The 22531-nt window shown below is 44.8% G+C and overlaps 1 protein-coding gene across 1 annotated transcript in view; it reads left to right on the forward strand.

Annotated features, from left to right (window-relative positions):
- LOC147736980 (uncharacterized) overlaps positions 1-21962 on the forward strand; it is a 36048-nt gene extending 14086 nt beyond the window's left edge. The window contains exons 2-4 of the mRNA XM_086954870.1: positions 10791-10855; positions 11873-11926; positions 14993-21962. Of these exons, the coding sequence (XP_086810996.1) occupies positions 16190-17965 (1776 nt within the window). The 5' untranslated portion in view covers positions 10791-10855; positions 11873-11926; positions 14993-16189 and the 3' untranslated portion in view covers positions 17966-21962. The remainder of the gene's footprint in view (positions 1-10790; positions 10856-11872; positions 11927-14992) is intronic.
- Positions 21963-22531: the final 569 nt, after the last annotated feature.

Below are 22531 nucleotides of genomic sequence, written 5' to 3' on the forward strand. Positions count from 1 at the left end.
TGGTTCCCCCGAGTTTTGGAGGGAGGGTGTTGACATCTTCACGTGACTGTGATAGATCCGAGATCTAGAGGTTGAAAAGGAGAGACGACAACACACAACAATGCTGAGTTACTTAGGTGCTTTAATTTCCTAATTTCAGCAGATGTTGTGGCTGAGTTGCCTCTTTTGTTTTTTTGTGAGCCGTTGGCTAGAAAAGATCTCCCATGATGTAGAGAGCGGGGTGTCATCAAGGATCCTTGTGGCTAACCGGGCTCGGCATGCTGTCATTATTGTTGCTATCAACGGATTTGACCATTTTAACTTTTTAAGGTTCTCTGTAAAAATTCCTTTTGATGTCAGACGTGTCATGGCGAGCTACACTAAGTGACAAGGTGATTACTTGGGGTCGATGGTCACTATCACCTCGTGCAGCGATGGTGTAATTTATGTTTGATCAGTGGGAGCATCACCTTATTGCATATAGTGTAGTTTAAAAAAGAATAAGTGCAGACATTTGTTCTTGACCAGTTTGGAGGGTTGTCCATGGAGAAAAGACCATTCATAGTTATATAGCCCAGATGTTGAACTGTGGTACCACCTATTCACCAGGTTTACTGTATTTGTTGCTGGTAGGCTTTGTTTGTTCCATGATGGGAGGGCTTCTTGCGTTGTGCTAGTCTGGAGAGTCTTGAAAGAGGTTTGTGTTGTAATCTCCAGTTGTCAGACATTCATACTCACTTAATAGGTTACACATGATCCGGAGCAGGTGATCAACCTTGAGCCTCTTCTCCCTGGCGCTTGGTGAAATATCTACGTTGATCAAGAGCATTTGTTTGGTAGATTTGGAGCTTCTGATTCTAAAACCAATAATCCAATCTTTTTCGAATTGTAGCTGCCCGATGTTCACGTATAACTTGCCAGTGCCAGGTGCTGAGGAGGTGAGGCCTGTCCAAGGGATGCAGAGGAGGTGAGGCTTGTCTAGGAAAGGTGAAGGGGAGGTGAGACCTGTCCAGAGGGGCAGAGTAGCTACGGCCTGTCCTGTGCTGGGGACAAAGAGGAGGTGAAGTCTGTCCTGGGCTTGAGGGGTGCAGAGGAGATTAGGTCTGTACAGGAGCGGTGCAGAAGAGATGAGGCTTGTCCGGAAGTGGTACGGAAAAGGTGAGGCCTGTCCAAGGGGGTGCAGAGGAGGAGAGTCCTGTCTTGTGTTGGGGGAGGTGTGTAGAGGAGGTGAGGCCTCTCTAGGGGGTGCTGAAGAGGCGAGGCCTGTCCAGGGGGGTGAGGAGGCGGTGAAGCCTGTCCAGGGAATGCAGACGAGGTGAGGACTGTCCAGAGGGGATGCCCAGGAGGCGAGACCAATACAGAGGGGGTGCAGAGGAAGGGAGTTCTGTCCACGGTGTACAGAGGAGGTGAGGCCTGTCCAGATGGTACAGAGCAGAGGTGAGGCCTGTCCTCTGGTGGGGTGAGGCCTGTCCTGACTCTGCATGATTTACGAATACATGAATACTTCTTAGAAATGTTGCTCATTTTGCCCCGCCTTCAGTCCATATTAAACCAGTGTACACTCCCCCACCCCACCCTCTTGATCCCTCCAGATAATGCAGGCTCACCTGTTGAAAGAACTACAGACAGAATAGAACCTTTCCACCTGGTGGACACTGGACACTTCCTGTTAGTCTCTCCATCGAATGCAGTCCCATTGGTGCTGCGGCTGCACAGAAGCAAAGCATTCAGGTACATTCCCTGACCTCACCTGTCAGAATGTCAGCAGCGCCCCAATATCTTATCCCACATGACTGACCTCGAGTGCTCTAATCGGCCCCAAATCAGGGAGATCTCCCTCCAAACAAACTTCTCTCCATCAAAAATATGTTTAATTTCAAAAGATTTCACCAGGTTCATCTAAAGGATGAGAGGTGAGCAGTGCACATTCAAGCAGCCTCCTCGCATCCGTCAGGACGCACCAAAGCTGCTCGATTTATGAAAGAGTTGAAGATGCATCTCGTTAAAGAACCCTACATCACTAGTGCATTAACCGTGAACAAACTGCCTCCTCTTCTATCACTTTATGTTATGTTATACGCACTTGTAGAGAACATGGCTGCCCCAACAACAGGGCGTCCCAGCGCTAAATCTGACAGAGCAGATGGCAAGGAAGCTAGTGGTTGGAGAAAAGCCACTACTTGATCATTTTCCTGAAAGCCCAATGGTCTTGCGTGCTACGGGCAGCAAGAAGAATGGGCTGGTGCCAGTGCTCTGAACGAGCGCCCCCTTGCTCTTGTCCTGTGCCATTGTGGGACACGGGCCAAATGCAGGTCCGTAGAGTGCAAGGCTCGAGCCGGGACATACAGAAAGCACAGCTCGCCCAAAATTTGTGGACCCAGGATCTTGTGTGTCATACACAGATTCTTAAAGTAGACTCTCTGTTCTTCAGATAGCCAGTGGAGCAGGCGGAAAAGGTCTGAAACACGGCAGTACTTAGGTAGTGCAAAGAGTGTGCGGGCAGCCACGTTCTGGGCCCATTAAAGTCTTTTGGTCACAGCACAATTAACACCAAGTAGCAACCCATTACAGTAGTCTAGTCGTGACAGCACGGTGGATAGGACAATCACCTATCGAGCAGGTGCGTCAAGAAGTCCCAAAATGGGTTTCAGGCCATGTAAGACACCAAAGCAAGTGCCAGCCACTGTCTTAGCGTGCCCCTCAAATGAGAGAGCACATCCATATAAACTCCAGGTTTTTTGACCATGGATTTCGGATGTGGGTTTCCAAGGGCCACAGGCCACCATTGATTGCCACATCGATGGGCATCTCAGCCCACCAGGAGCACTTCTGACTTGGTGGACTTCAGTTGAAAGTAGTTAACTATCATCCATTCAGAGATGACCGCGAGGTCGCCTTGGATTTTCGCCTGACTTTATGCTTGTCTTTGGCCATATACAGCACTCCATTGCCTTTTTCGCTGGGTTCATGCCATAGTAATACCACAAAGCAAACGCAAGGAGATGATGGACGGAGCGCTGAGACTTTTCAGACACTCACCCCCAGTCACAGATCTGGGTTGAGTCCATCATCGTTCTTTAGCTCACTTCGCCACCCCCAGTTCAGACACATCTATATGAAAATTAGTCTTGACCCTGTGGCTCATGGGAACAGTCCAGCCCTAACAGCCAAGCCATGTCTTCACTGGACCGGAAACAAGCATCCTGGGACTGGTTTTGGGCTAACAGCCCTCATCAGCCAGGCTATCTTGAATCCAGTGGCAAAGTGAGCAAGGGCCCCACGTCAGGACATACCCTGCCAACTTAGGGTGAACAAAGCAAACACAAGGAGATGATGGATGGAGCGCTGAAACTTTTCAGACACTCACCCCCAGTCACAGATCGGGGTTGAATATATCATGTTTTTTTAGCTCACTACGCCACCCCAGTTCAGACACAGCTATATGCAAATCAATCTTGACCCTGTGCCTCATGGGAACAGTCCAGCCCTAAATGCCAAGCCATGTCTTCACTGGACCGGAAACAAGCATCCTGGGACTGGTTTTGGGCTAACAGCCCTCATCAGCCAGGCTAGCTTGAATCCAGTGGCAAAGTGAGCAAGGGACCCACTTCTGGGCAAACCCTGCCAACTTAGGGCAAACAAAGCAAACACAAGTAATGATGGATGGAGCGCTGAAACTTTTCAGACATTCACCCCCAGTCACAGATCGGGGTTGAATATATCATGTTTTTTTAGCTCACTACGCCACCCCAGTTCAGACACAGCTATATGCAAATCAATCTTGACCCTGTGCCTCATGGGAACAGTCCAGCCCTAACTGCCAAGCCATGTCTTCACTGGACCGGAAACAAGCATCCTGGGACTGGTTTTGGGCTAACAGCCCTCATCAGCCAGGCTAGCTTGAATCCAGTGGCAAAGTGAGCAAGGGACCCACTTCTGGGCAAACCCTGCCAACTTAGGGCAAACAAAGCAAACACAAGGAATGATGGACGGAGCGCTGAAACTTTTCAGACACTCACCCCCAGTCACAGATCTGGGTTGAATCCATCATCGTTCTATAGCTGACTTCGCTACCCTAGTTCAGACATAGCTATCTGCAAATCAGTCTTGACCCTCTGCCTCATGGGAAGAGTCCAGTCCGAACTGCCAAGCCATGTCTTCCCTGGACTGGAAACAAGCATCCTGGGACAGGTTTCAGGCTAACAGCCCTCATCAGCCAGGCTTTTAGTTCGGGCTGGGCAGTTCCCATGAGGCAAAGCGTCAAGACTGGCTCAAGACTGATTTGCATATGGCCAGGTCTAAACCGGGGTGGCATGGTGAGCAGAAGAATGATGGATTTAACCCAGATCTCTTGACTGGGGGTGAATGTTTTGATTTGTTCTGCATTTTGTCCATCAATTATGTGTCTTTGCTTCCTCGCCCTAAGTGTACCAGGTATGCCCAGACGTGGGTCCCGGGCTCACTGTGCCACTGGATTCAAGCCATCCTGGCAGAAGAGGTGTGAAACCCTGAAACCGGTCCCAGGATGCTTGTTTCCGGTCCAGGGAGGACCTGGCTTAGCAGTTCGGGCTGGACTGTTCCCATGAGGCACAGGGTCAAGACTGAGTTGCAAATGGCCAGGTCTAAACTTGGGGTGGCATGGTGAGCAAAAGAATGATGGATTTAACCCAGATCTCTTGACAGGGGGTGAATGTTTTGATTTGTTCTGCATTGCGTCCATCAATTGTGTGTCTTTTGATAGTAAAACCACATACATATATAGATTCATCCATATTGGCATGACCAGTGGGCCCTTGTATAGCTTCCCTGTTTGCTCATATACTTGCCTCACCCTGTGGTGGGAAGCCGTGCTGCCCTCCATTCACTATTGCCAGCCATGGAATGGGTGACCATCCATCGTTTAAGGCACTGCTTCACCCCTTGCCTTTCCAGGGCAGAGGTCACTAATTGCACATCATCATCCAATCTGTGTCTTTTTCACGTGATCATGGGCTTCCTGGTTCCCATCACAACGGAGGGCCTGCAGGTCCTGCCATCTCGAATGTCCCTCATTTGACTCCAACATTGCCCATCAGCCATTTGGCTCACATGTTGTTCCTTCAGGTGGGTCGCCTTGCTTCCACTTCTGGTTCACCTTAAGAGCAGGGATTGGATGCATTGATGCCTTGTTGCTGCCATTTCTCAGCATTCGATCGGACACTGCATCAGCTTAAAGTTGCTCAGAGAGCATGGTTTCTGTAAATCTGAGTGTTGACGGATTTATGGAGGGTGGGCAGAAATATGTACAAAGACTTAAACATGCTTTTTGTCAACCAGATTTCAAGGGCTCTAAATAGAAAAATTGGGTTATGAAGAAGTAGGCTTAGCTGTTTGGATATGCTCTCTGAGACTGTGAGTGCGCTGTATGTTGTCTCAGACCTTGTTCAGCCTGTGGGTGTGCTGTATGTTGACTCGGACCTTGTTCAGCCTAAGGGTGTCCTATACCTTGGCTCAGACCTTGTTCAGCCTGTGGGTGTGCTGTAAGTTGACTCAGACCTTGTTCAGTCTATGGGTGTCCTGTATGTTGACTCTAACCTTGTTCAGCCTGTGAGTGTGCTGTATGTTGTCTCAGACCTTGTTCAGCCTGTGGGTGTGCTGTATGTTGACTCAGACCTTGTTCAGCCTAAGGGTGTGCTGTATGTTGACTCAGACCTTGTTCAGCCTGTGGTCGCGCTGTATGTTGACTCAGACCTTGTTCAGCCTGTGAGTGTGCTGTATCTTGACACGGACATTGTTCAGCCTGTCAGTGTGCTGTATGTTGACTCAGACCTTGTTCAGCCTGTGGGTGTGCTGTAAGTTGACACGGACATTGTTCAGCCTGTGGGTGTGCTGTAAGTTGACTCAAACCTTGTTCAGCCTGTGAGTGTGCTGTATGTTGTCTCAGACCTTGTTCAGCCTGTGGGTGCGCTGTATCTTGACACGGACCTTGTTCAGCCTGTGGGTGCGCTGTATGTTGACTCAGACCTTGTTCAGCCTAAGGGTGTGCTGTATGTTGACTCAGACCTTGTTCAGCCTGTGAGTGTGCTGTATGTTGACTCAGACCTTGTTCAGCCTATGGGTGTGCTGTATGTTGACTCAGACCTTGTTCAGCCTATGGGTGTGCTGTATGTTGACTCAACCTTGTTCAGCCTGTGAGTGTGCTGTATCTTGACACGGACATTGTTCAGCCTGTCAATGTGCTGTATGTTGACTCGAACATTGTTCAGCCTGTGGGTGTGCTGTAAGTTGACTAAGACATTGTTCAGCCTGTGAGTGTGCTGTATGTTGTCTCAGACCTTGTTCAGCCTGTGGTCGCGCTGTATGTTGTCTCAGACCTTGTTCAGCCTGTGAGTGTGCTGTATGTTGTCTCAGACCTTGTTCAGCCTATGGGTGTGCTGTATGTTGACTCAGACCTTGTTCAGCCTAAGGGTGTGCTGTATGTTGACACGGACATTGTTCAGCCTGTCGGTGTGCTGTATGTTGACTCAGACCTTGTTCAGCCTGTCGGTGTGCTGTATGCTGACTCAGACCTTGTTCAGCCTGTGGTCGCACTGTATGTTGACTCAGACCTTGTTCAGCCTGTGGTCGTGCTGTAAGTTGACTCAAACCTTGTCCAGCCTGTGAGTGTGCTGTATGTTGTCTCAGACCTTGTTCAGCCTGTGGGTGTGCTGTACGTTTACTCAGACCTTGTTCAGCCTAAGGGTGTCCTGTACGTTGACTCAGACCTTGTTCAGCCTGTGGGTGTGCTGTAAGTTGACTCAAACCTTGTTCAGCCTGTGAGTGTGCTGTATGTTGACTCGAACATTGTTCAACCTGTGGGTTTGCTGTAAGTTGACTCAGACCTTGTTCAGCCTGTGAGTGTGCTGTATGTTGTCTTAGACCTTGTTCAGCCTGTGGGTGTGCTGTAAGTTGACTCAGACCTTGTTCAGCCTGTGGGTGCACTGTTTGTTGACTCAGACTTTGCTCAGCCTGTGGGTGCGCTGTATTTTGACTCAGACCTTGTTCAGCCTGTCAATGTGCTGTATGTTGACTCAGACCTTGTTCAGCCTGTGGGTGCGCTGTATTTTGATGCAGACCTTTTTCAGCCTGTGGGTGCGCTGTATGTTAACTCAGACCTTGTTCAGCCTGTGGGTGGTCTGTATGTTGACTCAGACCTTGTTCAGCCTGTGGTCGCGCTGTATGTTGACTCAGACCTTGTTCAGCCTGTCGGTGTGCTGTATGTTGACTCAGACCTTGTTCAACCTGTGGGTGGGCTGTATGTTGACTCAGACCTTGTTCAGCCTGTGGTCGCGCTGTATGTTGACTCAGACCTTGTTCAGCCTGTCGGTGTGCTGTATGTTGACTCAGACCTTGTTCAGCCTGTGGTCGCGCTGTATGTTGTCTCAGACCTTGTTCAGCCTGTGGTCGCGCTGTATGTTGTCTCAGACCTTGTTCAGCCTGTGAGTGTGCTGTATGTTGTCTCAGACCTTGTTCAGCCTATGGGTGTGCTGTATGTTGACTCAGACCTTGTTCAGCCTAAGGGTGTGCTGTATGTTGACACGGACATTGTTCAGCCTGTCGGTGTGCTGTATGTTGACTCAGACCTTGTTCAGCCTGTCGGTGTGCTGTATGCTGACTCAGACCTTGTTCAGCCTGTGGTCGCACTGTATGTTGACTCAGACCTTGTTCAGCCTGTGGTCGTGCTGTAAGTTGACTCAAACCTTGTCCAGCCTGTGAGTGTGCTGTATGTTGTCTCAGACCTTGTTCAGCCTGTGGGTGTGCTGTACGTTTACTCAGACCTTGTTCAGCCTAAGGGTGTCCTGTACGTTGACTCAGACCTTGTTCAGCCTGTGGGTGTGCTGTAAGTTGACTCAAACCTTGTTCAGCCTGTGAGTGTGCTGTATGTTGACTCGAACATTGTTCAACCTGTGGGTTTGCTGTAAGTTGACTCAGACCTTGTTCAGCCTGTGAGTGTGCTGTATGTTGTCTTAGACCTTGTTCAGCCTGTGGGTGTGCTGTAAGTTGACTCAGACCTTGTTCAGCCTGTGGGTGCACTGTTTGTTGACTCAGACCTTGCTCAGCCTGTGGGTGCGCTGTATTTTGACTCAGACCTTGTTCAGCCTGTCGATGTGCTGTATGTTGACTCAGACCTTGTTCAGCCTGTGGGTGCGCTGTATTTTGATGCAGACCTTTTTCAGCCTGTGGGTGCGCTGTATGTTAACTCAGACCTTGTTCAGCCTGTGGGTGGTCTGTATGTTGACTCAGACCTTGTTCAGCCTGTGGTCGCGCTGTATGTTGACTCAGACCTTGTTCAGCCTGTCGGTGTGCTGTATGTTGACTCAGACCTTGTTCAACCTGTGGGTGGGCTGTATGTTGACTCAGACCTTGTTCAGCCTGTGGTCGCGCTGTATGTTGACTCAGACCTTGTTCAGCCTGTCGGTGTGCTGTATGTTGACTCAGACCTTGTTCAGCCTGTGGTCGCGCTGTATGTTGACTCAGACCTTGTTCAGCCTGTGGTCGCGCTGTATGTTGACTCAGACCTTGTTCAGCCTGTGGGTGCGCTGTATTTTGACTCAGACCTTTTTCAAACTGTGGGTGCACTGTGTGTTGACTCAGACCTTGTTCAGCCTGTGGGTGAGCTGTCTGTTCACTCAGAATCTCCTATACCTGTGGGTGCGCTGAATGTGCACTTAGACTTTGTTAAGCCTGTTGGTGCGTTGTCTCTTCATCCGAACATTGTCCAGCTTGTGGGTGCGCTGTATGAGCACTCAGACCTTGTTCAGCCTGTGGTCGCGCTGTATGTTGACTCAGACCTTGTTCAGCCTGTCGATGTGCTGTATGTTGACTCAGACCTTGTTCAGCCTGTGGGTGAGCTGTCTGTTCACTCAGAATCTCATATACCTGTGGGTGCGCTGTATGTGCACTCAGACCTTGTTCAGCCTGTTGGTGCGTTGTCTCTTCATCCGAACATTGTCCAGCTTGTGGGTGCGCTGTATGAGCACTCAGACCTTGTTCAGCCTGTGGGTGCGCTGTATTTTGACTCAGACCTTGTTCAGCCTGTGGTCGTGCTGTAAGTTGACTCAAACCTTGTCCAGCCTGTGAGTGTGCTGTATGTTGTCTCAGACCTTGTTCAGCCTGTGGGTGTGCTGTATGTTTACTCAGACCTTGTTCAGCCTAAGGGTGTCCTGTACGTTGACTCAGACCTTGTTCAGCCTGTGGGTGTGCTGTAAGTTGACTCAAACCTTGTTCAGCCTGTGAGTGTGCTGTATGTTGACTCGAACATTGTTCAACCTGTGGGTTTGCTGTAAGTTGACTCAGACCTTGTTCAGCCTGTGAGTGTGCTGTATGTTGTCTTAGACCTTGTTCAGCCTGTGGGTGTGCTGTAAGTTGACTCAGACCTTGTTCAGCCTGTGGGTGCACTGTTTGTTGACTCAGACCTTGTTCAGCCTGTGGGTGCGCTGTATTTTGACTCAGACCTTGTTCAGCCTGTCGATGTGCTGTATGTTGACTCAGACCTTGTTCAGCCTGTGGGTGCGCTGTATTTTGATGCAGACCTTTTTCAGCCTGTGGGTGCGCTGTATGTTAACTCAGACCTTGTTCAGCCTGTGGGTGGTCTGTATGTTGACTCAGACCTTGTTCAGCCTGTGGTCGCGCTGTATGTTGACTCAGACCTTGTTCAGCCTGTCGGTGTGCTGTATGTTGACTCAGACCTTGTTCAACCTGTGGGTGGGCTGTATGTTGACTCAGACCTTGTTCAGCCTGTGGTCGCGCTGTATGTTGACTCAGACCTTGTTCAGCCTGTCGGTGTGCTGTATGTTGACTCAGACCTTGTTCAGCCTGTGGTCGCGCTGTATGTTGACTCAGACCTTGTTCAGCCTGTGGTCGCGCTGTATGTTGACTCAGACCTTGTTCAGCCTGTCGATGTGCTGTATGTTGACTCAGACCTTGTTCAGCCTATGGGTGCGCTGTATTTTGACTCAGACCTTGTTCAGCCTGTGGTCGCGCTGTATGTTGACTCAGACCTTGTTCAGCCTGTCGATGTGCTGTATGTTGACTCAGACCTTGTTCAGCCTGTGGGTGCGCTGTATTTTGACTCAGACCTTGTTCAAACTGTGGGTGCACTGTATGTTGACTCAGACCTTGTTCAGCCTGTGGGTGAGCTGTCTGTTCACTCAGAATCTCATATACCCGTGGGTGCGCTGTATGTGCACTCAGACCTTGTTCAGCCTGTTGGTGCGTTGTCTCTTCAACCGAACATTGTCCAGCTTGTGGGTGCGCTGTATGAGCACTCAGACCTTGTTCAGCCTGTGGGTGCGCTGTATTTTGACTCAGACCTTGTTCAGCCTGTGGGCGCGCTGTATGTTGACTCAGACCTTGTCCAGCCTGTGGGTGTATTGAATGTGCACTTAGACTTTGTTAAACCTGTTGGTGCGTTGTCTCTTCATTCGAACATTGTCCAGCTTGTGGGTGCGCTGTATGAGCACTCAGACCTTGTTTAGCTTGTTGGTTGGCTGTGTGTTCACTCGGACCATGTTCAGCAAGTGATCATGGTTCATTGCCTGTCCATTGCAGTGCAAGGTTTGGATTTGGAGGATGTTGTGTGTTGTGGGTTGGTCGTAGATACCAGAAGAATAAAAAGGTTACAAAAAAATTCTATTTAATCATAGACCAAGAGTGCTTTACAATGGTTTTGCAGAGAACAAGAGTTTTCCTTTGTAAGTTAAGGACAGTTGTTTTGGAAGATGAGATGAAGTGTGATCCATATTTGATGCAAATAAGCTCTTGGTTGATGCAAATCTATACTTCCTTTCAAGGTATTCTGGGACGGGCCAGGTGGTGCGGCTTCCTCCCTTGGAGGAATAAACAAGATAACTGTCAGGTAACGTTTCCTAGTGCCTTCTGTTTCCTTTTCTTCTATTTATTCTCAAGTCTCTCTCTGTGTCTCTCTCTCTGTTTTTTATCTCTCTTCAGCTTCAAGAATTTGACTCCCACTCCAGACCATTCTCTAGCTAGATAGCATATGATCTTAAAAAAATAAAAAAAATAAAAAAAATACGTGGCTTTAATGTAGTCCTCTTCCTTATTTGTTTTTATGCTAGCTGTTTTAAGCGTGTTTCTGTACAAATGTTGGTATACTCCAGGGTCAGGCTATTTTATCTTCGGGTTCCTAAATTGTGTGATGTTTTTGTTATAGTTAACCTACTTGGTACAACCCTCCTTTCCCCCTTTGTCCTTCCACATTTGGAATGCTCTATCATCTGTTGGCCTGAAGGTATGGAAGCTAATAAGGAACTGTTGAACTCTTTCAGTGTATTCTCTTCATACCAGTTTTATTCTTTCTGCCTCTTACTTTAGGGCTTTTATAAATACTAAGGTTTATCTGGCAAAGTGTGCCGCCACACATGGTCGTTGTAGCAGTGGCCAGCCTCCCCATGTTCCCGCAAATCTCCCCCATCAATTTTTGAGTTTCCACTAACCCTGGCACCCACCTGATGCAACCACATTCTCAAGGAATATGAATGTGGTGGGGCCCTAGCGCAGGTCTGGGCCCTTCTCGGGTCGGGAGGCACTGGGCTATCAGCACGCTTGCCTCCCATGTTCCCAAGCAGTCCCTTGACTGTCGACACATTTGTCTCCTCTACACCCCATGATTCTATCCTCTCCTTGGTCTATACCTTCCCCATCCTTTCTCTCTAGATCCGACTTCCAGCTCTTTGCGTCCTCCCAGCCTGCCCTTTCCTGTCCTGTTTGTCACCCTCAGGGCCACACTGGGTCTCTTTGAGGAAGAGTGGAAGAGAGCCTCTTTTTTTATTATTCTTCTGTTTCTGTAGTATTCGTCTTTTCTTATCCCATTTTACTTTCCTTTCCCGTTATGCTGTTTTTTTTCTTTTTCTAGGTGTTGGAGTGTCTGGGTCCTGTCAAAGGAGTGTGACAAGTTCCAGTCCACCAGGTAAGTCCTTATCCTCAACATAATTTGAAATGGTGAATTCCACTGAGCCAACTGGACACAGCCTCAGTCTACGGTGATGATCCAGGGGAAGAGGTGTAAAATTTGTGAGCTCAGATATAGGATACCCACCACATCGTAAACTCAGTCCTCAGTAACACAATTCACAATAACACAGAGTTTGCCCATAGAAACTCTACAATTTAATCACAATCATAAGGTCCTCCGTATGAGCTAATAGGGACTCAGATAACTAGAGACGGAAAGCCACTTCTTTATGAGGACCTGTAATAATGAAGTGCCTAGGTAATAATATTCACACAATATTAATAAAATCAACAATAAGTAAGGACAAACACATGGAATAGTTATCAAGTTATCTTTATCTAAACTTCAAGATTGAATGGTCAAAGCACAAACATACACTAGAATCGTTTAATAACGGTTATTCTTTTGTATACAGGTAAATCACAGCACATCACAGCTCAGACCAAATTCATCGTCAAATAACACCTACTGTGGAAGGAAGAAAGAAAAAGAGAGAAAACATATTGCAAAATAGAACACGCAAATCGGAATCATACCAACTAAGAATTGGTTGTAGACTTATCAGGACACAAGGTGGACCCAGTAGAACGCTAGAGCACAGCGTGCAATAGCGGGAGTCATAAATTCTAAGGGTAGACGAAGTTGGCAGAGTACCACTACGCAGAATTCTGCGGAGTTGAACAAAAACTCGGTGAAACTCCACTCCGTAACTCCGTCCCGTCTCATCCCAATTAATGAAACAGAAACCTCACATACCTTTGGTAAAACAACAAGTAACTCTATCATTACAGGCTAAAATGCATATAGTTGTCTCACAAAAGTGAAAATGAAAATGTAGCAAGCATGGGAGAGTTGATGATTTTGGGGTCCTCCCTAACCAAAGGAGAGAACTAAGCAGAAGCCTTAGACACAAAGAGCATATCAGGCTGAACGATTCGAGGATGGTCCCATCCTCCTAGGACCAGCCCAAGCACAGTCAGTTATGGGCAAAATTACAATCCCAACCAAAGGCCCTGCAAAGCATTATGGGACGAGATTTTAGAGTGCAGTGAATATTATAGTATGCAATATCAAAATATTCCTCAATCTGCATCTCTCCCGGCTGAGCTGAGAGCTAATAGTATAATACTCACTGCACTCTAGAATGTCGCCCCATAATGCTTTGCTGGGCCTTTGGTTAGCATTGTATTTTTGCCCATAACTTTGCTTGGGGTGGTCCTTGGAGGATGGGACCCCCACTGAACCGTTCAGCATGATATGCTCTCTGTGTTCAAGGCATCTGCTTGGCCCTTCCCTAGGTTGGGGGTACCCCAAAATCATCACCTCATTGCCTGATATTTTTCGAAGCTATATATTGTGAAACGGTTATATGCTTTTTAGCATGTAAAGGTAACGTTGTTTTATCAAAGGTTGTGGGTGTAGTTGCTAAGTCCCTACGTGGCAGAGTCAGAGTTTTTGCATGGACTCCGTGTTTTCAATGTAATGCGTAACCTCCACTGGCGGACCTGAGTTCATTGCCCGCGGTTAATATATTCTTCCGCTGAAAGATTTGGCTTGCTCAACTTCACCCGCCGGTAAAGTGCGGCGGTAATCAGGAGATTTCAGTTCAGGGAAAAATCAGAGTTCAGACCGACAGCAGGTCAGGCCCAGGATTTGTAAGGGAAAATAGCAGCGTGCCGACCATTTCCCAATGGGCAATTATGCCTCCAAACGATTTCAGTTCCTGCCCACAAAATAACTTCTAGGTAGTTTGCATGATTTCCATTGGTCAAAATCCTTAGTGTAACTGTGGTGTGATCGTTCTCTAACCCAAATCGTCTGGAACCCATATGTAATACCTTTGTTCAGTGGTCATTGTTTTTTTTTACCCAGTGGTCATTGTTCTTTAAGAATGTGCAATATCACTTCCCTTCAGAAATAGTAAATACATTTGCAACTCAACGTGTCCACTCCACTCGCTCTCTTCTGAGCTTGCAACAAAGTCAATACAGTTTTGTTCTAACAGAAAGGATGTCCATTTTTCAAACTGTAGGACAAAAACTTCAGGGATAATACTCATTGCTACTGTGCAATCAGGTCAACATTTTTAGTCTATTTGAAGGAAATAATGAAAGGAAAAATACATTTTTGAGGCCTACAGGGAAAACCACTAAATCACTATTTTCTAAAGAAAAAACATGCTAATGTTGAAAACATTAAAGAACTAGAGATGCATAAGAAATAATATAAAAACACCATGTCATTATACTGTGAAGCATAGCCTAATTACGTTTCATTAAGAAACATGCAAGCAATTTCTCTCGGATTTACATCTCAAAGAAAACATAAGCAGGACTAATTTTACTTGAGCATTCTCATAATCATATTTTGTTTTAAAACTACAGACTGCATTACTACCTTTCATATTATTTTCATAGCACATTAGTAGGTTTCTCTCTCTGTCATGAATGACTTAATCTCAAACCAGTTTGTGACCATTCTGCATGCTTTTACGATGCAGTTTTAAACTCTCACGTGTTTCACGAGGCACACTGTTAGTCATGTTTCTTAAGTTCGTATTATGTATTAGTATCACACCCAATGGTAAGGAATTGATCGACCAAAACACTCTTAATAAAATAATCACGCTCCACCAGTGGCATTTAAAGCAGTGATTACAACAAGACAGATTCCTTTGTTCAATGAAATGTCCCTTCATGGATGCCTGAAATAAGGAATAGAAGAGTCCTTTAAATGGGCAGGGGAGTACACAACATCTGATAATTAATTAAAGGAGGTACAAATACCTTAGTGTGATGCCAGTCGTCATCACAGAAAGAGTAAATTGTTGGTGTTGGATGCTTCTGAGAATCTGTGTCATGATGCATGTGTAACTTATGTTTCTTTCTAAAGTATTCACTACTTTTGCTCTCACGACATTGAGTTTCAGTATTCCCAAGTTCCCTGTCTATGCAGTATTCATGAACTGTTTTACCCCCTTGGATTGCAACTCATTTATAATTTCTAACTCTATTTTTACAGGTCACTGAAGCAACAAAAAGAAAAAGAAATGTTGCAATGTTGGACACATTTCTAAAAAGGGTTATTTTGAGGAAAGTAGAAACATTCTAGATCTCTAAAAGAGAAAACAGTTCTATGCACCAGGAATGGTGAGGAATTTGGTGTGGAAGAAACCGCTGAATGTGAAAGTCTTTTATCGACATTCTTACAATCATTATTTGTTGTCGAACCCTTGAAGTACAATAACCAGGAACATTTGCCAAGATGTCAGTGTTTGGGATTGAATAACCTTTGAAATAATAACTGTACCCGCAAGTAAATTGAAAATCTACTGCAACTACTAATTATAAGAATATTTTAACTTAAAGAAAACATTTCACGATTGGTCAAGCAAAGAACATTGGCAACAACTGATCCTCACAGAGAGCACTTGGGAATAATCAGTGTTGCAAATTCTGTCTGATGATTTCTGAGAAATGCCATAGAGACCTAAGCCTCTCCCACCAAATCAGTATCCGTAGACGTGATGTGATGTGACAGAACTGTCAGGAAGGCTAATAACCTCAGTTTACACGAGCACGCTTATGTCTCCGTCTCCTGTATTTCAAAAATAACTGAAAATGTTCTTCTCAGATGTCATTACAGCAAAGACACTAGACTAACATCTACAACATAGAAAGTTTTTTCCCACCAACTCTGTCTCTTGGGTTGATCTATGTTGTTTCCAAGTGTGCCAGACCTCCAACGTTAATGGTGGGCCTCACCGGAATAGAAAGCTTAAAAAGGGCCAGTGTTACACTATTGATAATTCGTAAACTACCCCAGCATCTTTTAATCCCAGTTCATTACTTGTATAAAAATTTACCTCACTTGTAAGTACTAATCCTCAAAGACCCTGTCAGTGCTTTTAAAACTAAATTAAATGTGATAAACTGCAGTCAGAATGAGCTTAATTCTACTTGAGAGAATCCTTGTGGGCATAACTTGTAGTAAATGAATCCATGAGGGGCAACTTAATAAAAATAAGGGGCCCCTCAGTGAAAGCTTATAAGACAAGTTAGATAGGCTGGCTTCAAAGGTAAGAACATTGATCTCCAAATAAAAACTATAATTAGTTAAATGCAAATGCGAAGAAGAGCTTCGGCAGCGTAGTTTAGAAGTTAATGTTGAGTTTTAACATAAACAAGTACATACTCCGGAATCAGATTCAGTCTTAAGATGGCTTGTATCCAGGAACAACCCCAACTTGTAGATACAAACAAATCGAATAAGAGCAATGAATGTGAGAACAGCTTTAGTTATGAATCCCACCTCACTAAACACAAGAGAACTCACACTGGACAAAAACTGTATCAGTGTCCTGAATGCCAAAGAAGCTTTCATTTTTTAAGCAGTCTCACTCGACACAAGAGAATCCACACTGGGCGCAAACCTTATCAGTGCACTAAGTGCCCGAAGTGCTTTCGTCAGAAAGTCCATCTCATTCAACATGAAATATCTCATACTGGGCTCAAACCGTATCAGTGCTCTGAATGCTGTAAAAGCTTCAGTCAGAAATCTGGTCTCACTCAACATGAGAAAACTCACACTGGACTAAAACCGTTCCAGTGCTCTGAATGCTGCAAAAGCTTCAGTTGGAAATCTGGTCTCATTCAACATGAGAAAACTCACACTGGACAAAAACCTTATCAGTGCTCTGAATGCTGGAAAAGCTTCAGTCAGATATCTGGTCTCACTCAACATGAGAAAACTCACACTGGACTAAAACCGTTTCAGTGCTCTGAATGCTGCAAAAGCTTCAGTCGGAAATCTGGTCTCATTCAACATGAGAAAACTCACACTGGACTAAATCCCTTTCAGTGCTCTGAATGCTACAAAAGCTTCAGTCGGAAATCTGGTCTCGCTCTTCATGAAAGAACTCACACTGGACAAAAACCTTATCAGTGCTCTGAATGCTGGAAAAGCTTCAGTCAGAAATCTGGTCTCATTCAACATGAGAAAACTCACACTGGACTAAAACCGTTTCAGTGCTCTGAATGCTGCAAAAGCTTCAGTCAGAAATCTGGTCTCGCTCTTCATGAAAGAACTCACACTGGACAAAAACCTTATCAGTGCTCTGAATGCTGGAAAAGCTTCAGTCAGAAATCTAGTCTCGCTCTTCATGAGAAAACTCACACTGGACTAAAACCATATAAGTGCTCAGAGTGCCAACAAAGCTTCAGTTGTGAGGCCAATCTCATTAAACATGAGCGCATACACACTGGGCAAAAACCTTATCAGTGCTCTGAATGCTGGAAAAGCTTCAGGCACAAATATGGTCTCACTCAACATGAAAGAACTCACACTGGACTAAAACCGTATCAGTGCTCTGAATGCCAGAAAAGCTTCAGACAGAAAATAGCTCTCACTTTCCATGAGAGAACCCACACGGGGTACACACCTTATCAGTGCTCTGAATGCTTGAAAAGCTACAGTCAGAAATCTGGTCTCACTCACCATGAGCAAACTCACACTGGACTAAAACCGTATAAGTGCTCAGAATGCCAACAAAGCTTCAGTTGTAAGGTCAATCTCATTCAACATGAGCGCATACACACTGGGCAAAAACCTTATCAGTGCTCTGAATGCTGGAAAAGCTTCAGTCACAAATATGGTCTCACTCAACATGAAAGAACTCACACTGGACTAAAACCGTATCAGTGCTCTGAATGCTGGAAAAGCTTCAGTCACAAATATGGTCTCACTCAACATGAAAGAACTCACACTGGACTAAAACCGTATCAGTGCTCTGAATGCCAGAAAAGCTTCAGACAGAAAATATCTCTCACTCTCCATGGGAGAACCCACACAGGGCACACACGTTATCAGTGCTCTGAATGCTGCAAAAGCTTCAGTCAGAAATCTGGTCTCACTAAACATGAGAAAACTCACACTGGGCAAAACCTTGTTATTGGTCTAAATGCCAGGGAAGCATCTGCTGGAGACTCAGTTTGATTCAACATGAGAAAATCCACACGGAGAAAAAAACCAATCAGTGCTCTCAGTGTGACAAAAACTTCAGTTATAAAAGCAACCTCTCTACATGACAGAGACAATGTGGGAAAGTAAAAGGTGCTCTGAGGAGGAGCTTTCAGCATTGCAAAACCTTCACATTAAGCAGCCACAAAGACATCAATCAATTTATCGTCCAACAAACTGTTTACTGAGAAAAGCGCTCAGTGAGGGATAGAAATTTGTGAATTAACCTCGTTCCTTAGTAACTATTTGTGGCCTCATCCCATTCAGTGTATTTTGCTCCCTGAGTGTTTATAAGCAATGACTGACCCACCAAGTCCATTTGATCCTGAACTTTGAGGCCACGCCCCCAAGGATCTGGAATTCAAGTAACCTCAAACTATATCCAGCCTTAATGAGCCTCAGCAGGTGCCTGCGGCAGGAGTCCCTTTGTTGTAGGAATCTATGGGACCAACGTCTGTTCATGCCTATGCAATTTGTGACTGATTATTGAAAAAAACTAAAAGTGATGGAAGGACAGGTCATTAATCTCAGCAACATCCCACCACATCATTCTCCAGTCTCTGTGCCACTAAAGACAAGACCAACGATATGCAAACCATTCCTGCCACCACCCTAAATAGTCCTAATGACTTCAGTTCCAAGGGGACAGGGCCTCGTATTACAAAGATTCGCTTTAGCGGCCTCTTTCCATGTCCTTTTTTGTTACGAATGGAACCTGCTTCCCATCTGCTGAGGACAGTTTACCAAGCTTTAGAATCACATCAGACATACCCAAGAGAGTCTCACAGATAATCTGAGTTGTACATCGTTAGTACTACTAAAGAACTACAAAATGCTATTCACAAACTACGTGAGGTTGTTCTGCCTCCCCTATCTTTTTCTGTGTGAAGTTGTCTGCCCCGACTTCATAGTTTCCGCACATGTTAGTCTAGTTTTTAGAAGTAAATGTGGAAGGGACAGAGGGAGTGGCTGTAAAATGGGAAATACTTATGAATACAGGGGAGGGGTTAAGGTAGGAGTAAGGAGGCGTATAGGGAGGGGTTTAGGGAAAAACAGGCACTCACCCACTAAAGAGTAAGCCCATTGCTGTTTACAAACCACAACTCTAAAGTCACTAAGCCATAATGTCCCTAAAACAATCGTAAATGTACTTGTGCTCAGAGCGGGAGTAAGTCCAACATCACACATGTCCATCCACTCGAACTGCAGTACACACCCATAAATAATAATGGCGGTAGGGAAATAAAATAAAACCCCATAGGAAATAATGATAAATTAAATATTTAAAACTAGTTTAAAGAAATCTAAATAAATGTCATTTAATGATAAAAATATCTAAAAGAAAACAGTTCATTGTTTTAATAACTTTTTAAAATTTAAACACTAATATAACATTTCTTATTAGTAAAGTCTAATTACATGTGTTAAAATTAATTCTCTACAGCACATTTAATACTTATTAATACATAATCAAAATTTTACTTTAGGTGGGAAACCTTTAACTTAATCTTAAAAAAAAATATAATCTTTAATATGTTCAACTAGGTTGGAGCTTTCCCTGTATAAAAATATATGGACTATTTTGAAAGTTTTTTAAACTTAAAAAAGAAATCTTTTTAAGTTAAATATTATTGTAAATTAATTGTATAAACTTTACCTGTAGAAAAAAATGCTTCAACACTATTAACTTGTATTTTAATTAAATATTTAATTGATTTTAAATGTGTTAAAACTTTTTTTTAAAGATTTGTTAAAAAAATCCCACCAAATGTAAAATCACTGTATTTTCTTATTATGTACTAAATTGCCTTACGTACCTCTGTTCAGATGGGACACAGACTTCCAAAAAGTTTTGTATAGAATTAATTGTTTTTTTTTTTAAAGACAAAATACATTATAGTAATTTATCTTTATTTCATATGAGGTTCTATTTTTGGGTCTCAGGTAGACAGTGCTTGCGCTGTCTCAAAGAGACATGTTTATCTCTGTTATGGGCTTCAGCCCACCCACAGACTTACCATTTGCTGGCTCCACCATTGATCTGGTATTATTTATCCCCATTTGTCCAAGGCATGCATTCGTTTATCTCTACCTGCGTTTAGCCCTCCCTGAGAGCATGGCCCAATTACTACTATCCATCCCCAGCTGCCATTTTAGCATTTGTTATCAGTGCTACTTTTTCCTTTCATTTTGAGCACTTGAGACGAGCGCTCGTGGTTTATGGAACACCACTGCAAACAGGGATGAAAATCTTGTTCTTATCTCATAACATTTGCTGTCCATTCAAACATCGAGATCAAATGTCAGATGCTGTCTTATCTGTTAACTGCTCTCATATACAATGGCTCCGCCCTGTGTTCTGCCGCTGTCCCTCTTAATAATAATACTGAAGTTTGTATAGCGGAAACTGCTACCTCACAAGGAGGTGTCCCGGCGCTATTTTAAGCATCAAGATAAACTGAGTGGTAAAAAAAGCAACAAAAAAAAGATTACTTGTTAAAAAGCCATGCCTTTAGCTGTGTCCTAAAGACGGGCTCTGAATTTGCATTGCGAATAGAAAGTGGTAGGGCATTCCACAGTTTTGCAGTTCTTGCCGAAAAGGCTCTACCCCTGAGGCGAGACTTTGCGAATCAGGGGACAGAGAGCAGGTTCAGAGTATTCGAGTGCAGTGACGGTACCTGCCTATAGCAGGGAAATCTTAATTTAAGATAATTATGTCCCTTACACCGTTTTCTGCGCCCCACCCCCACGCAATACAGTGCATTTGCGCCTCACAATGTGCATGAAAACTGAAGACCGAGATCAAATGTCAGACGCTGTCGCATCTGCTGACTGCTCTCATACACAATGGCTCCGCCCTGTGTTCCCGCCCATCTGTTTTGCAGCTTTCACGTTACCTGTGCCACCCCACTGCCATACAGCGCCATTGTGCCCCACAATGTGCATGAAAACTGAAGCCTGAAATCAAATGCCAGACGCTGTCTCATCTGCCGACTGCTCTCATATACAATGGCTCCACCCTGTAGTCTGCCTCTGTCTCTCTCGTCCCTTACACCATTTTATGTGCCACCCCACCCCCACGCCATCAGTGCATTTGCTCCTCACAATGCACATAATAACTGAAGACTGAGATCAATAGTCCGATGCTGTCTCATCTGCTGACTACTTTACCTTAAACGAAGTGCAGCACGAGGAAAACAAAGGAACAAAACTTGTGCAGCTGTCCCCAGCACAGCGAGGGAAACCCTGCTACCATATTTACTACTTTCTCAGAAAATCGCCCCATAATGCCTTTTCAGGCCTTGCTGTTTAAACACTTTTTGGCCCATCTCTACTTGTGGTGGTCCCAGGATGACGGGACCACCACCAAAAAGTCAACACGATGCAGCCTTTCTTTTAAAGGTACTGTCAGAGTCCTCACCCTAAGTTAGCGGGACTCCAAAATGATCACCTTCCCGGGATTTTCGTTTCTTTTTGAGCTCTCTCACAGCTGTAGCTTTTACTCTACAGCCGGTAGTGTTTCAACCTCTAGGGACCACATGTATGGTAATTTAATGGCATTTAATCAGACCTGGAAATCCACAAATGTGATGTTGATCTTATACCCTTTAGGGGCTGACTATATGGTTGCAATGCAATGCTTTTTCAACGTGATGCCCTCAATGGGTTGTTTTTATATCAAACCCATGAAAGAATACACAAACACAAGATTAATTACTGATACATTCTTAATGGGGTTACCATTATGATTGCAAATGTTTTATTGCTTATCACAGTAATGTTAAAGATTTTTGCAAAAGGTATGTGTTTATTACAAAACAAATGATTGAATAAATGTGAGATGTTTGGGTGACCCTCTAAGGGGTCCCCAGTGATTACGCATTGGCATCTATGGTATGTTCCATTTGCCAATGTACATATTTGTAAACTATTGTGTAGTATTTAGTAGTGTGTGTAATAAATATACTTCTCCTTATTCTACAGAAAATGTACTGACTGGACAATCAGTTATTGGGTGTTATCATTGCGTGCCAGTGATTGGTGATTACTAGCCCACACCACCTCCCTTGAGTAGGCCTTGGACTGCTCCGCCAGCTAACCTGTGAGAGTCAAGGGCTACAATGGGGTGTTTGGTTCCCAGTGAAGATAGTTGTGGACAAATCTTTAGATAAGCCTGACTGCTCTGTCCCAAGTTACCGGAGGGTGGGCACATGTTATCTTTTAGTGTGTATCTAGCTTACCCTGTAGAGAGCAGTGGTTCCTGCCTGGTCTGGGTGCATACCTCAGCCAAATAGGAATCCCATTTTTAACATTCTATCAACCACCTTAAATCAGCTATTTAGGGTCAACGAGCCTCTTACAGAACATTTCATATAAGATGAATATCAACATTTCAGAGCAGGTTGAAGCCACACCAGCAGATCTTTGAGCACAGCAACATCATAGCAAGTGAACATTACATGATCTTTGAATCAGTGACCTCACATAACCTTTGACCAAGTGACATCGCAGAGAGTGACATCACATGGTGTTTCTTATACA

This window comes from Lissotriton vulgaris, chromosome 1_1 (genome assembly GCF_964263255.1).
Source record: "Lissotriton vulgaris chromosome 1_1, aLisVul1.2, whole genome shotgun sequence".
NCBI classification, from domain to species: Eukaryota; Metazoa; Chordata; class Amphibia; order Caudata; family Salamandridae; genus Lissotriton; species Lissotriton vulgaris.